At 49.9% G+C, this 11230-nt stretch overlaps 1 protein-coding gene across 6 annotated transcripts; it reads left to right on the top strand.

Annotated features, from left to right (window-relative positions):
- Positions 1–3075: 3075 nt before the first annotated feature.
- Positions 3076–9006, top strand: LOC148394705 (janus kinase and microtubule-interacting protein 3-like). Of its 6 annotated transcripts, none has more exons than XM_088383719.1 (15): positions 3076–3277; positions 3424–3640; positions 3899–4092; positions 4217–4330; positions 4562–4717; positions 4778–5833; positions 5970–6529; positions 6743–6805; positions 6892–6990; positions 7084–7323; positions 7438–7503; positions 7565–7633; positions 7710–7787; positions 7844–8077; positions 8157–9006. In XM_088383719.1, exons 7-15 carry the CDS (start codon positions 6461–6463, stop codon positions 8271–8273), a joined length of 1035 nt encoding a protein of 344 aa, XP_088239845.1. In that variant the 5' UTR covers positions 3076–3277; positions 3424–3640; positions 3899–4092; positions 4217–4330; positions 4562–4717; positions 4778–5833; positions 5970–6460; the 3' UTR covers positions 8274–9006. The 6 variants fall into 6 exon arrangements, with proteins under 6 accessions (XP_088239845.1, XP_088239844.1, XP_088239843.1 ...); XM_088383718.1 differs by having other exon boundaries at positions 4562–5678; positions 5763–5833; XM_088383717.1 differs by having other exon boundaries at positions 4562–5833; positions 5970–6074; positions 6219–6529.
- Positions 9007–11230: the final 2224 nt, after the last annotated feature.

The raw sequence follows: 11230 nt of genomic DNA, 5'->3' as shown, positions 1-11230 counted from the left end.
TGTTTTCCACTGCAAGAAGAGGCTCGTATCATTGACCAGCAGGAGCTACAATGGTGAGTACCCCTTTCGTCTTCCATTTATGTTAAACACTTCCTATTTCATGTCTAACAGTACTCGATTTAACAAATAACCATAAATAAATACAGTGTGGGCAGTCAAGTTAACATATGTGATTATCCTGCCTAATATGTTTATCACAAATATGTCACTAATCACTAATATGTTTATTTGTTTATCACAACACCTTTGGACCTTCAGCAATCGATTATTTCCCTTCATCTACATAGAGACAGAACGATGGTGTCTTAAACATCTCATTCATTTCACCAAATAACTTCACGCAGGTGGATAACGGCCGTCTCGGTCACGCTATGTTGCGTGATGCAGTTTTGAGGAACCAAATGCATTTATTCAATGAATAAGTCAAGCTAGTTCTATGTTTATGATGTTGTAAGTTACGGTACCGATTGAAGTTGAGTTCGAAGCCAGTGGAAAACAGCGCTGCGTTTGTGCTCTCCAGGTACAAATGTTGTGATCTCTGACTGACGACCGGGCGAGACTCGAGTAAGAGATGTCCAAACGAGCTCCGGCAGGGCGGGCCAAGGCGGAGCGAACGGACGCCCTTCAGGCCGCCAATGACGAGCTGAGAACCAAACTGATGGACGTCCAGTTAGAACTTCAGCAGGAGAAGAACAAGGTGAAAACCTCAACAGACAGACACTGCCTGCCTCCCTGCCTGCCTCCCTGCCTGCCTCCCTCCCTCCCTCCCTCCCAGTTTTCCCGATGTAGATTAGACATGCGTGTGCCATGACTGTGTCAGCCTACATCAACAAATGCACCGAGGACGTCAGCACCACTAAGAATATCATCACCCGGGGCAACCAACGACCCTGGATGACTGAGGAGGTACGTCAAACGCTACGAGCGCGGAACTCTGCCTTCAAGTCTGGCGACAAGGAGACACTGAGGACAGCGAGAGCCAACTTGAACCGTGCCATCAGGATAGCGAAGCGAGACCGCAGTCGAAAATTTCAGGATCGTTTCCACGACGTCAAAAACATCAGGAGTATGTGGCAAGGCATACGGGCGATTACAGACTACAACTCACCCTCCCCCCCCCCAGTGGGTGTAGTTGATGCTGACTTTCTAAATGGTCTAAATAACTTCTTTGGGAGGTTCGAGGCACTAAACGGCACTCCAGCAGTTAAAACTGTCCCCCATCAGGAAGAGGAGGTACTCTGCCTTGACTCCGCCGATGTGTTGAAGACCCTGAGGAGAGTCAACCCCTGTAAGGCCCCTGGCCCCGACAACATTCCTGGGCGTGTGTTCAGGGAATGTGCAAGTCATCTGGCTGGGGTCATCACAGACATTTTTAACACCTCGCTGGGCCAAGCCACAGTGCCGGCGTGCTTTAAGACTGCCTCCATCATTCCGGTGCCGAAGAAACCTCAAATCACCTCATTTAATGATTACCGGCCTGTTGCACTGACTCCGGTTATGATGAAGTGCTTCGAAAGGCTGCTTAAAGGTCACATCGTTTCCAGACTCCCCCTATTATTTGACCCGTTCCAGTTTGCCGACCGGCAAAACCGCTCCACTCAGGACGCCATCTCCTCCGTTCTTCACCTGAGCCTGGCTCACCTGGAGGAGAAGAACACCCATGTGCTGATGCTGTTCCTGGACTTCAGCTCAGCGTTTAACACCATCATCCCACAGCATCTGGTAGGAAAATTGGAACACCTGGGCTTCAACACCCCCCTTCGCAACTGGCTGCTAGACTTCCTCACCAACAGACCTCAGTCAGTCCGGGTCGGACAGAACACCTCTGATGTCATCACCCTCAGCACAGGCTCCCCTCAGGGCTGCGTCCTGAGCCCCCTGCTGTTCACCCTGATGACACACGACTGCGTCCTCCGGTTCACCACCAATCACATCGTGAAGTCAGCAGACGACACAACGGTGGTGGGGCTCATCAGAGACAACAACGACCTGGACTACAGAGAGGAGGTGGAGCAGCTGGTGGGCTGGTGCAGAGAAAACAGCCTGATCCTGAATGAGGAGAAGATGAAGGAGATCATCGTCGACTTCAGGAGAAAACAGCCTCACCACGCTCCACTGATCATCAACAGCTCAGCTGTGGAGGTGGTCAGCAGCACCAAATTCCTGGGGGTCCACATCACAGAAGACCTCACCTGGACTATGAACACTACGGCACTGGTCAAGAGGGCACAGAAGCGCTTGTACTTCCTGCGGAGGATGAGGAGAGCCCACCTGCCCCCACCCATCATGAGGACGTTCTACAGGAGCACCATAGAGAGCATTCTGACAAGCTGTCTCTCTGTGTGGTGTGGAGGCTGCACCGCCTCCGATTGGAAGAACGTGAGGAGAGTGGTGAGGACAGCAGAGAGGATCATAGGGGCTCCTCTTCCCTCCATTCAGGACATTTCATCTCAGCGCTGCATGTCCCGTGCCCGTAACATCATCAATGACCCATCACACCCCCACCATGGACTGTTCTCCCTGCTGCCCTCTGGGAAGAGGTTTGCAGCATCCGCTGCAGGTCCACCAGGTTCTGCAACAGCTTTTTCCCTGCTGTCATCAGACTGTTGAACACTAGAACTGTTGAGCTCTAAACTGAACTCTGCATCACACATTCACAGAACTGTACTTTATGACACTACGGACCTCTATCTTGCACTATCTCGCACTACCAACTTTACTGAACTTGTATAAACCCTTTAAATAGAAGTTTAATACATGGTTTAGCATTCCTCTGCACACTCTTGAATACTGTTTTGCCTACTTGCACTATTGCATAATTATCACTGCTGCACTTTATACTTATTTTTAATATATATATATATATATATAGTATATGTATATATATATATTTTCATAGGATATGTTACTTCTATTCAACTGCAATATCACTACTTTGTTGTAAGACGTATGCAACGGAATTTCGTTTTGTATGCACCATGTGCAGACAAGATGACAATAAAGTTTGTCTAAGTTTAAGTCTAAGTCATGTCAGGTCAGCTGTCTGGAGAGAGAGAGAAGTCAGGACCTGCGGGCGGAGCACCACCGTGCCACTGCCGCCATGACGGAACTCAAAAGCAAACTCCATGAGGAGAAGCAGAAAGAGTTAGCCATTACCAGGGAGACATTACTGCGGCAGCATGAAATGGAGCTGATGAGAGTGATCAAAATCAAAGATGGAGAGATCCAGCGACTGAATGCCTTGGTCCTCAGCCTGAGGGACGGCTCCATGGACAAGGTGATCCGCTCTATCCGTGTCTGACTATCCGCACGCCACGTCGGGCTTCGATGCGGCCGCTACCGTATTGTGTAGCTTGTCCCCAGTAAGCGTCGCGGCGCTCCGTTGCGGTCTCAACGGCCCGGTGTGGCGCAATGTCTGCTCAGGTGAGGATGGGGGGCGCTTTGCTGGCGGAGGTGGAGGAGACGCGGCGGTGTCGGGAGACCGAGCGGTGTCGCCTCCACCAGGAGCGCGGAAGAAGCCCTGGCAGCGGCCCAGCAGGCCTGGCAGTCCCGAGCGGCCGAGCTCCGATCGGCTCATCACCAGCATCGGGAGGAGCTGAGCCGAACCAAGAGAGACTGCGAGAGGGAGATCCGCCGACTGGTAGGACTGATCAGATGCGCGGTGCGTGGCTATGTTCCCAATTTCGTTGTATACCTGCAGTGCAATGACACCTAAGGCATTCTATTCTATTCTATTTCACAAGAAGAAAATGTCCGGTTGCTCGCTTCGCTTTTGTCACAGCAAAGGTGTTCTAGTCGATTCAAGAAAAAAATTGGCCGGTTGCTCTCTTTGTTTTTGTCACAATTCTGGCAAATGAGTTTGCCCGCCTGCCTGAGCGCTCCCCGTTTGTACATCCAGACGGATGAGATCAAGCTGAAAGACAGAGCGGTTAGTGTTTTGGATGAAGCCCTGGGGCCGGCCACGTCCACCGCCTTCAGCTGCAGACTCAGGCTGCCGAGCAGCAGATCGCTGCCCTGAGGGATTCCCAAAGGGCGGGCCTAAACTACCCTGGAAGTGGGGTCAACGCCGCTACTAGCAATCCTCTTCATTGCGTAAGCCACCTCATCACACACTTGCAGTACGCATGACTTAGTTCGTTGCTGGAGGAAGGTAGCACAAAAACAGTTTTGAACTTTGAACGAGTGCTTGTGTGTGTGTGTTGCGGGGCGTTTTCAGTCTCAGGAGGATCGGGACACGCGACGGTTTCATCTGAAAATCGCTGAGCTCAGCGCAGTCATCAGGAAACTGGAGGATCGAAACGCCCTGCTTTCTGAAGAGCGCAATGAACTGGTAATTTATTGACGGCACGCTTGAAGGTTTGCGCTACGTTTGATGCGCGCCATCCAGCGAGGCACCCATTGCGCTTGCTTATTAGTTGAGCGGCGCGGCGAGTCGGTTGCCTGGTAGATGTCTTTTATTGGGAGCCAAAGCCACGATTCCGTTCAAACCGATGCAAAAGGAATGGATACGTTCTGGCCCGCGTGTTGTGCGTCTTTCACATCCCGCACTTCATGCTTGCAGCTAAAGCGACTGAGAGAAACAGAAAGCCAGTTTCTGCCACTCCTGTACAAAAACAAACGCCTGAGCAGGAAGAATGAAGAACTCTCGCTGGTGCTGTGTCGCCTTGAAAACAAAGTGCGCTTTGTCACCCAGGAGAACGAGGAGATGGCAAGCTTGGTAAGTCGACGCGGACAACGGCGGCGTGCCAACAGAGTCCACTGCATTTGTGTTCCACAGAGAAGGCCTAGTTCGCTCAATGACCTGGACCGCGGTTGCGGCCAGCAGGACGGTGAAATGGAGTTCCTTCAAGTTGTGGAGCAGCGGCACATCATCGACGACTTGTCCAAGGTCTTCAGGCAGGCGACTCGGTGCACGTACGGCAGCGCCGCGCTCGCTCGCTGTCGCCAGGAAACCTTTTCCGTCCAAAGCTTGGCCGGCGGCCGCCATCCAAAAAATTGGCCCCTTAAATTCCGACCTTTCAAGCAGGAGCATTGTGCGCACGCGTTTGAACACGCTTTAGACTTGTTTTGCCGTTTTCAGCAGCTCAAAGCTCCCGTTTTGTCAGCGCCTTTGCCACTCGCTGTGCGCTGAAAACGACGGACTTGCCCGGCTGCTCAGCCCGTCAACCATGAGCCGCGAGCGCGACGTCATTGTCCGTAGGCAGCTAGTGGCAAAATGCACCCTGTTAGAGTTGCGCTCGCTCCAACTTATTTTGCAAGAACCACACGGGAGACAAGTAAGTTCTTTTGGACACCTGCAGGTGGAGAGTCCATCCGTTGTACGAATGAAGTCTGACTCTCGGCTCCTGCACGAGCATTTTAATTAAGAGAAACAGGGTGGGTGTAAGAGTGGATTGAATAGAGGAAGCCCTTGACCTCTAGTCAAAACATAGCAAGGGGTGTTTTACGACTTTGTGTAGGAAGGGATAAGCGATAGGGATAAATAAGGGAAAAATAATATTATTTATTACAGGTTGCAGTCAAAGTCAAAGCAACACAATGATACGATAAAGATAATCTGGAAAACCCTGACACACCCTGTAGTTGTCACTTTTGGAAAAGACGAGCGTCCCTCCAATCATCGCCGGTGACGTGTTTTTCAGGCTCTGGAGACAGGAGCTCATGTCAGAAATGTCATTGTGAGTCGCGTTTGTTTCTGCGCCGGAGCCGTTCGTTCCCTTTGCATCCAAAGAATCTCAAAGGCGGATTATTTGTGTCGACAGGAGAGAGATTTGCTGCTACGATACCGACGTCGAGAATCTCTGAGGAGGAACAAAGCGTGAGGTCCTGCAAGGTGAGTCTGTTTGTTTGCGGCTGCTTGGTGTTGCGCAAGATGAAATGGCCTTTTTCTCGCTATCGTTCCTCTCGTCGATTCATCGTGAGGTGTCGCTTCAGTTTGTTCAGAGAGATGTTTGCTTCCGCGCCCGCAGGTCATCGAAACATTTTACGGCTACGACGAAGACGTGTTGGTGGACTCGGACGGATCGTCCTTGTCTTTTCACACCGACAGAACCCCCGACACGGAACCCGAAGAGGTAGCCCGCCATTTCTGCCAGCGTATTGGCACCAAACATTCCTCTTCAGCCTGGAATCGGACTCGTCTTTGCGTCGCGGGTGCTTTGTCGCCGGTCTGACTGATTCTGGTACTAGTGCTGTGTTGCATTGGTGTGTGCATGAAGAGGCGGAGCTTCGCTACCGCCAGCTGACGCAAGAATATCAAGCGCTGCAACGAGCCTACGCTCTGCTAGCCCAGACCAGCGAAGGGGACTACGACGCCGAGAAGGAGATCAAGGTGGCGCCCCTTCCCGCAACCCCCGGCCGGGTCGCAGCCTCCCCGTTCTCACCCAGCCTCGGGTGTTCTCTGGTCTGAAAGGAGGAGGAGGAGCCTCCCTCCTCCTCCTTTCAGACCAGAGAAAAGCTGATGGTAGAAATGGGTCACTATCAAAGCAGAGTAGCAGATCTGGAGTCAGCGCTGAAGCAACAAGGACAGGTAAGCTCATCAATGAGCACACCTTTTTCTCAGACAAAATAGCTACATTCTTCAGTCACTCATCCGTCTGGCATTACTGGACCAACCCCCCCCCCCCCGAACGTGGCTGGGAAAATGCGGAGAAAAGCAAATGTCATTTTCCAGTCAACCAAAGAATTTGTGGATGAAAATGACACAACATTCCAAAGCTGTCCACGCGTTTGTCTCTTCTAGAATGTCAAGTGGGTGGAGGAGAAGCAGCTGCTGCGTCAGAGCAATCAGCAGTTGGCCGAAAAGGTGACGGAAAGAAAGGCGCTGGGCGGAGTCGCTTGGCGTCACACCCGTCGGGAAGCCCCGCAGATGAGGTCTGACTGTCTTTTCAGGTCAGGCGGATGGAGGCGGAAGAAGCGCGTCTGAAAGAGCACATCCAGGATATCCGAGACCAAAACGAACTGCTTGAGTTCCGCATCCTGGAGCTGGAGGTGGGAAGACTCGCACAAGCGTGTTGAGGCCAGAGATGTGACGGACGGACGGACGGACGGACGGACGGACGGATGCATGCCTCTGCCTTTCAGGAGAGGGAGTGGCGCTCCCCCGTCTTGAAGTTTCTGCAAGTCCGTTTCCCAGACGGCCTCAGCCCTTTGCAGATCTACTGCGAGGCCGAGGGCGTGAGCGTACGTAAGGCGTCCCTCGCAACCCTAACCTTAACCCGAGGTCCCAGAACACCTTACATTGCTCCTTGCGCCTTTCCCCCGGACATCGTCATCAGTGATCTGATGAAGAAGCTGGACATCCTGGGCTATAACGCCGTAAGTGTATGTCGAACTCCTTATGTTCGCACTCCACGAGACTCGGCGGCTCAAATGTGACTTTTGGAAGGCTTTGCGCTGAAAGAAGCTTGTTGACGCTGTGCCTTTGGGCTCTTGCAGAATCTCACCAACGAGGAGCAGGTGGTTGTGATTCACGCCAGGACCCTTCTCACCCTAGCCGAGAAGGTAACGCGCACGTCCACGCACGCTCTCGCATTCTGTTTATGTGACAGCAGCCTTTCCTCAGTGGTTAGAATACATCAAAGTGACCAAGTCAGCACTTCAACAGAAGATGTTGGACATTGAAAGTGAGAAGGTAGACAGACACGCGACATCAGCCAAGGGGAACTCCGGCAATGTGCCCCAACAATTCTGACCTTGAGCTGTGCTAGGATATGTTCTGCAAGCAGAAGGGCTACCTGGATGAAGAGTTGGACTTCAGGAAGTGTTCCATGGACCAGGCTCATAAGGTAAGCCGCCCTCAAATCTCCCGCCGGACCACTGATGGACGAGGATTGCGGCCCAGAGGATCCTGGAGCTGGAGGCCATGTTGTACGAGGCGCTACCGCAGCGGGACTGCCCCGCCACGGACGGCGAAAAAGCCAGCCACGCTGGCGTGAATGACGTGCTGACGGCGGATCAGAGAGAAGAGCTTAGGAGCGCCGTGGACCAATGGAAGCGAGCCCTGATGTGCGAGTTGAGGGAGCGCGACGCTTGCATCCTCCAAGAGAGAATGGATCTGCTGCACAGCGCGCAACAGGTAAGGGCCCAAAGCCAGCCCGGCACTTACTTGCACGCTTACTGGCTTTTGAATGCCACTTTCCATTTGTCCGTCCTAGAGGAACAAAGAGCTGAAAGAATTCATCGAAGCTCAGAAGAGACAAATCAAACAATTGGAGGAGAAGTTTCTGTTTCTCTTTCTATTCTTCTCCTTGGCCTTCATTCTGAGGCCCTAACACCAGCTGGTGAGTGAGCTCCAGCGGCACCGCACTCGACACCTCCGATACACTGCCAGCCGGTCTCAGACGTTGGCAGACGCTCCGATGCCAACGTATACCCCCCGCCACGGTGACAGAGGCACCGCGTCACACCGGCGCTCATCCAATCAGAAGGCAGGAAATGCAAATTCACATGCAGGGCACTTTTGAACCAGAAGAGAGCGCCACAAAAAACGGTTGTTGCCCCAAACGCGCACTAAAAAGGGTCAGAATAACAAGAGTCCCACTGGCCAGCCGGGGCCACCCGTCCAGCTGTTTCTTCAGGGGGGAAAAAAATTGGAGTCACCGGTGAGTACATTTTGCATTTAGCTCTGCTTTTCTGCTTCTGTCTTCAAGTGTGTGGCATCCTGCGATCAAAGATTCAGCCAACCCCAAAGCGGTTGACCTCATCGTCCCACCACCATGCCTACCAGAGCAGGTGACGTGATGCTTTGGACATCCTTCCGTCTCAGATGCCCAAAAGTACTCTTTGCCACATCTGCGGCAATACGGTGTCTTTTCAAAGGTGCAAATAAATCCAGCGTGGGCGGAACACGCACGTCTTCGGTTTTTCCCGCTTTGTTTGTGTGACAGCTGTTGTGAAAATTTTACACAAATAAAGTTGTATAGTACAGGTTTGGCCAAGCCGCAACTCCCGAACGGCATGCGGCTCTTTTATGTTCATATCAACATTTGAGTGTGTGTGTGTGTGTGTGTGGGGGGGTTGTGCGTGTTGGCTTCACTTGAGTTCAATTTGGTATTTTGGTCAAAAGCGCATGTGGTGAAATTCCACAAAGTAGGATGGGCAAACACATTTCTTTAAACTATGAGTGTCAATTGGGCTCTCGAAATGGCAGGGAAAAGATGCACAGCAAAACGAAAATACGTAGATGAACACAGGACGTTTTAATCAGAGTGGGAAAGTTTCTATTTTTTGTTGAACGTGATGGCAAACCATTCTGCCTGATATGTCAGACCTCAGCGCATTTCAAAGATTCAAATCTTCAGCGCCATGCACTTCAGCTCACTCCATGCTAACATTGATCAGGCGTCGAACCCGCAACATCATGCTTAAGAGGTGGCCATGCTAACCAGTGCGCCATTATGTCAACGCATAATAACTGTAAGTCTACTGATCAAAACAGCGGTTACTATATGACGTCGCTACGTCGTGGTCACGTGACGCAGACAAGACGTCAATGGACGTGGACAGAGTTAACTTGTTTAAAAGGGAGTGGGCAGAAGAAATATTTAATTTATTTAAATCTATTTTGAGTGCACACCATTATGCCAATGCATAACAACTGTAAATCTACTAAACAAAACAGCGGTTGCTATATGACATCTGCCACGTCGTGGTCACGTGACATACGTGACGTCGATGGGCGTAACTTTCGCCGGAATTCAAATCCGCGGGGAGAGTTAATTTGTTTAAAAGAGAGTGGGCAGAAGAATTATTTAATTTATTTAAATCTATTTGGTGTGTGCGCCATTATGTCAATGCATAATAACTGTAAGTCTACTGATCAAAACAGCGGTTACTATATGACGTCTGCCACGTCGTGGTCACGTGACGCGGACGTGACGTCGACGCCTACTTTACATCCCACCGATCACAGGAGCCCTCGGCTGCATAACCGTGCCCCCTTCCCAACCAATCGGATTTGCTATACGCGAAAACGACGCCAATGGAAAGAGCTTCCGCCCAAATTTAAATCCGTGGGCGTGGCTCGCAGCAGGAAGTAGGAAAATGGCGGCGATGATGACAAAGACACAGCGGATGGTAACATACGACTAACAAGAGAAATATTTTTATTTTCTGCTTGCAACTGGACCGTCCAGAGCGTGCACGGTAAGTACAACTCATCGTTTTTAAAAAGAAGTACTTTTGTTGCCCTGAAAAGCGAGTGAGCGTGGCGTTTGTGGGGGACGTCGAATTTCGACGATTCTTTCTGGTCAACGGTTGTAAATGATTGTGTTGATTAAAAAAGAAAACTTGATGTAACTCTACTTTTAACTGCCGTTTCAGATAGATTTGGAATTGCATCACATCCAATTTTGCCTAGAGCGTACACGGTAAGTAACACTCGTTGTGTTTAAGGAGATTTACGTTTGTAATAGCAGAAGTGTAGCCGCGTTGCGTTGTACGTGTGAATGTTGGTCCAGGCGAAATGTTAATGTTTAATTTCATTCCTTTAGGTTCCACGGTGTTTGTTGGCTGCAAGTTTTCCACTGCAAGAAGAGGCTCATATCATTGACCAGGAGCGAGCTACAATGGTGAGTAGCCATAACATTTATGTTAAACACTTCCTATTTCATGTCTAACAGTACTTGATTTAACAAATAACCATAAATAAATACAGTGTGGGCACTGAAGTTAACATATGTGATTATACTGCCTAATCTGTCACCGAGTAGATTGTTGCAAAGTAATATAAGATCCAAAGTTGTAATTCAGAATAGTTTTCAAAAGAAGGCCATTAGAATTATATACAAGTCTGATTACCCTGAACAAGCTATTAATTAAATCACAAATTCTTCAATTCAAAGATTTGGTAGATTATCAGACAAATAATGTCTAACAGTAATTGATTTAACACATCACGATAAGTAGATTGAGTGTGGGCACTCTCAAGTTAACATATGTGATTATACTGCCTAATCTGTTACAGAGTATGTTGTTGCCAAGTAATGTAGAATAGATTCAAAGTAGTAATCCAGAATAGTTTTGAAGAGGCCATTAGAATGATAAACAAATCTGATTACCTTGAACATAATAACAAGCTAAGTGTTTAATATGTCCTATGAAGTCAAAATTGGGCACCATCATGTGGTGAAATTTGGAATTGCATCACATCCAATTTTGCCTGGGAACAAACAGATTACATAAATCTTAGTTTTGAATAAGCCACTCCTTCTCAAACTAGTAAACTCTG

This window comes from Syngnathus floridae, chromosome 8, assembly GCF_059516105.1.
Source record: "Syngnathus floridae isolate MCC-2025c chromosome 8, RoL_Sflo_1.0, whole genome shotgun sequence".
NCBI classification, from domain to species: domain Eukaryota; kingdom Metazoa; phylum Chordata; class Actinopteri; order Syngnathiformes; family Syngnathidae; genus Syngnathus; species Syngnathus floridae.
The sequence above is the reverse complement of the archived record's forward strand: the minus strand, read 5'-3'. Positions and strand labels throughout refer to the sequence as shown.

What these genes read in the sequence shown, in the direction of transcription:
- LOC148394705 (XM_088383719.1), top strand. Translation starts at nt 6,461, where the DNA reads ATGGTAGAAATGGGTCACTATCAAAGCAGAGTAGCAGATCTGGAGTCA. An exon ending in CGCTGAAGCAACAAGGACAG is followed by an intron (nt 6,530 to 6,742) that starts GTAAGCTCATCA and finishes TGTCTCTTCTAG; the next exon opens with AATGTCAAGTGGGTGGAGGA. An exon ending in CCATGGACCAGGCTCATAAG is followed by an intron (nt 7,788 to 7,843) that starts GTAAGCCGCCCT and finishes ATTGCGGCCCAG; the next exon opens with AGGATCCTGGAGCTGGAGGC.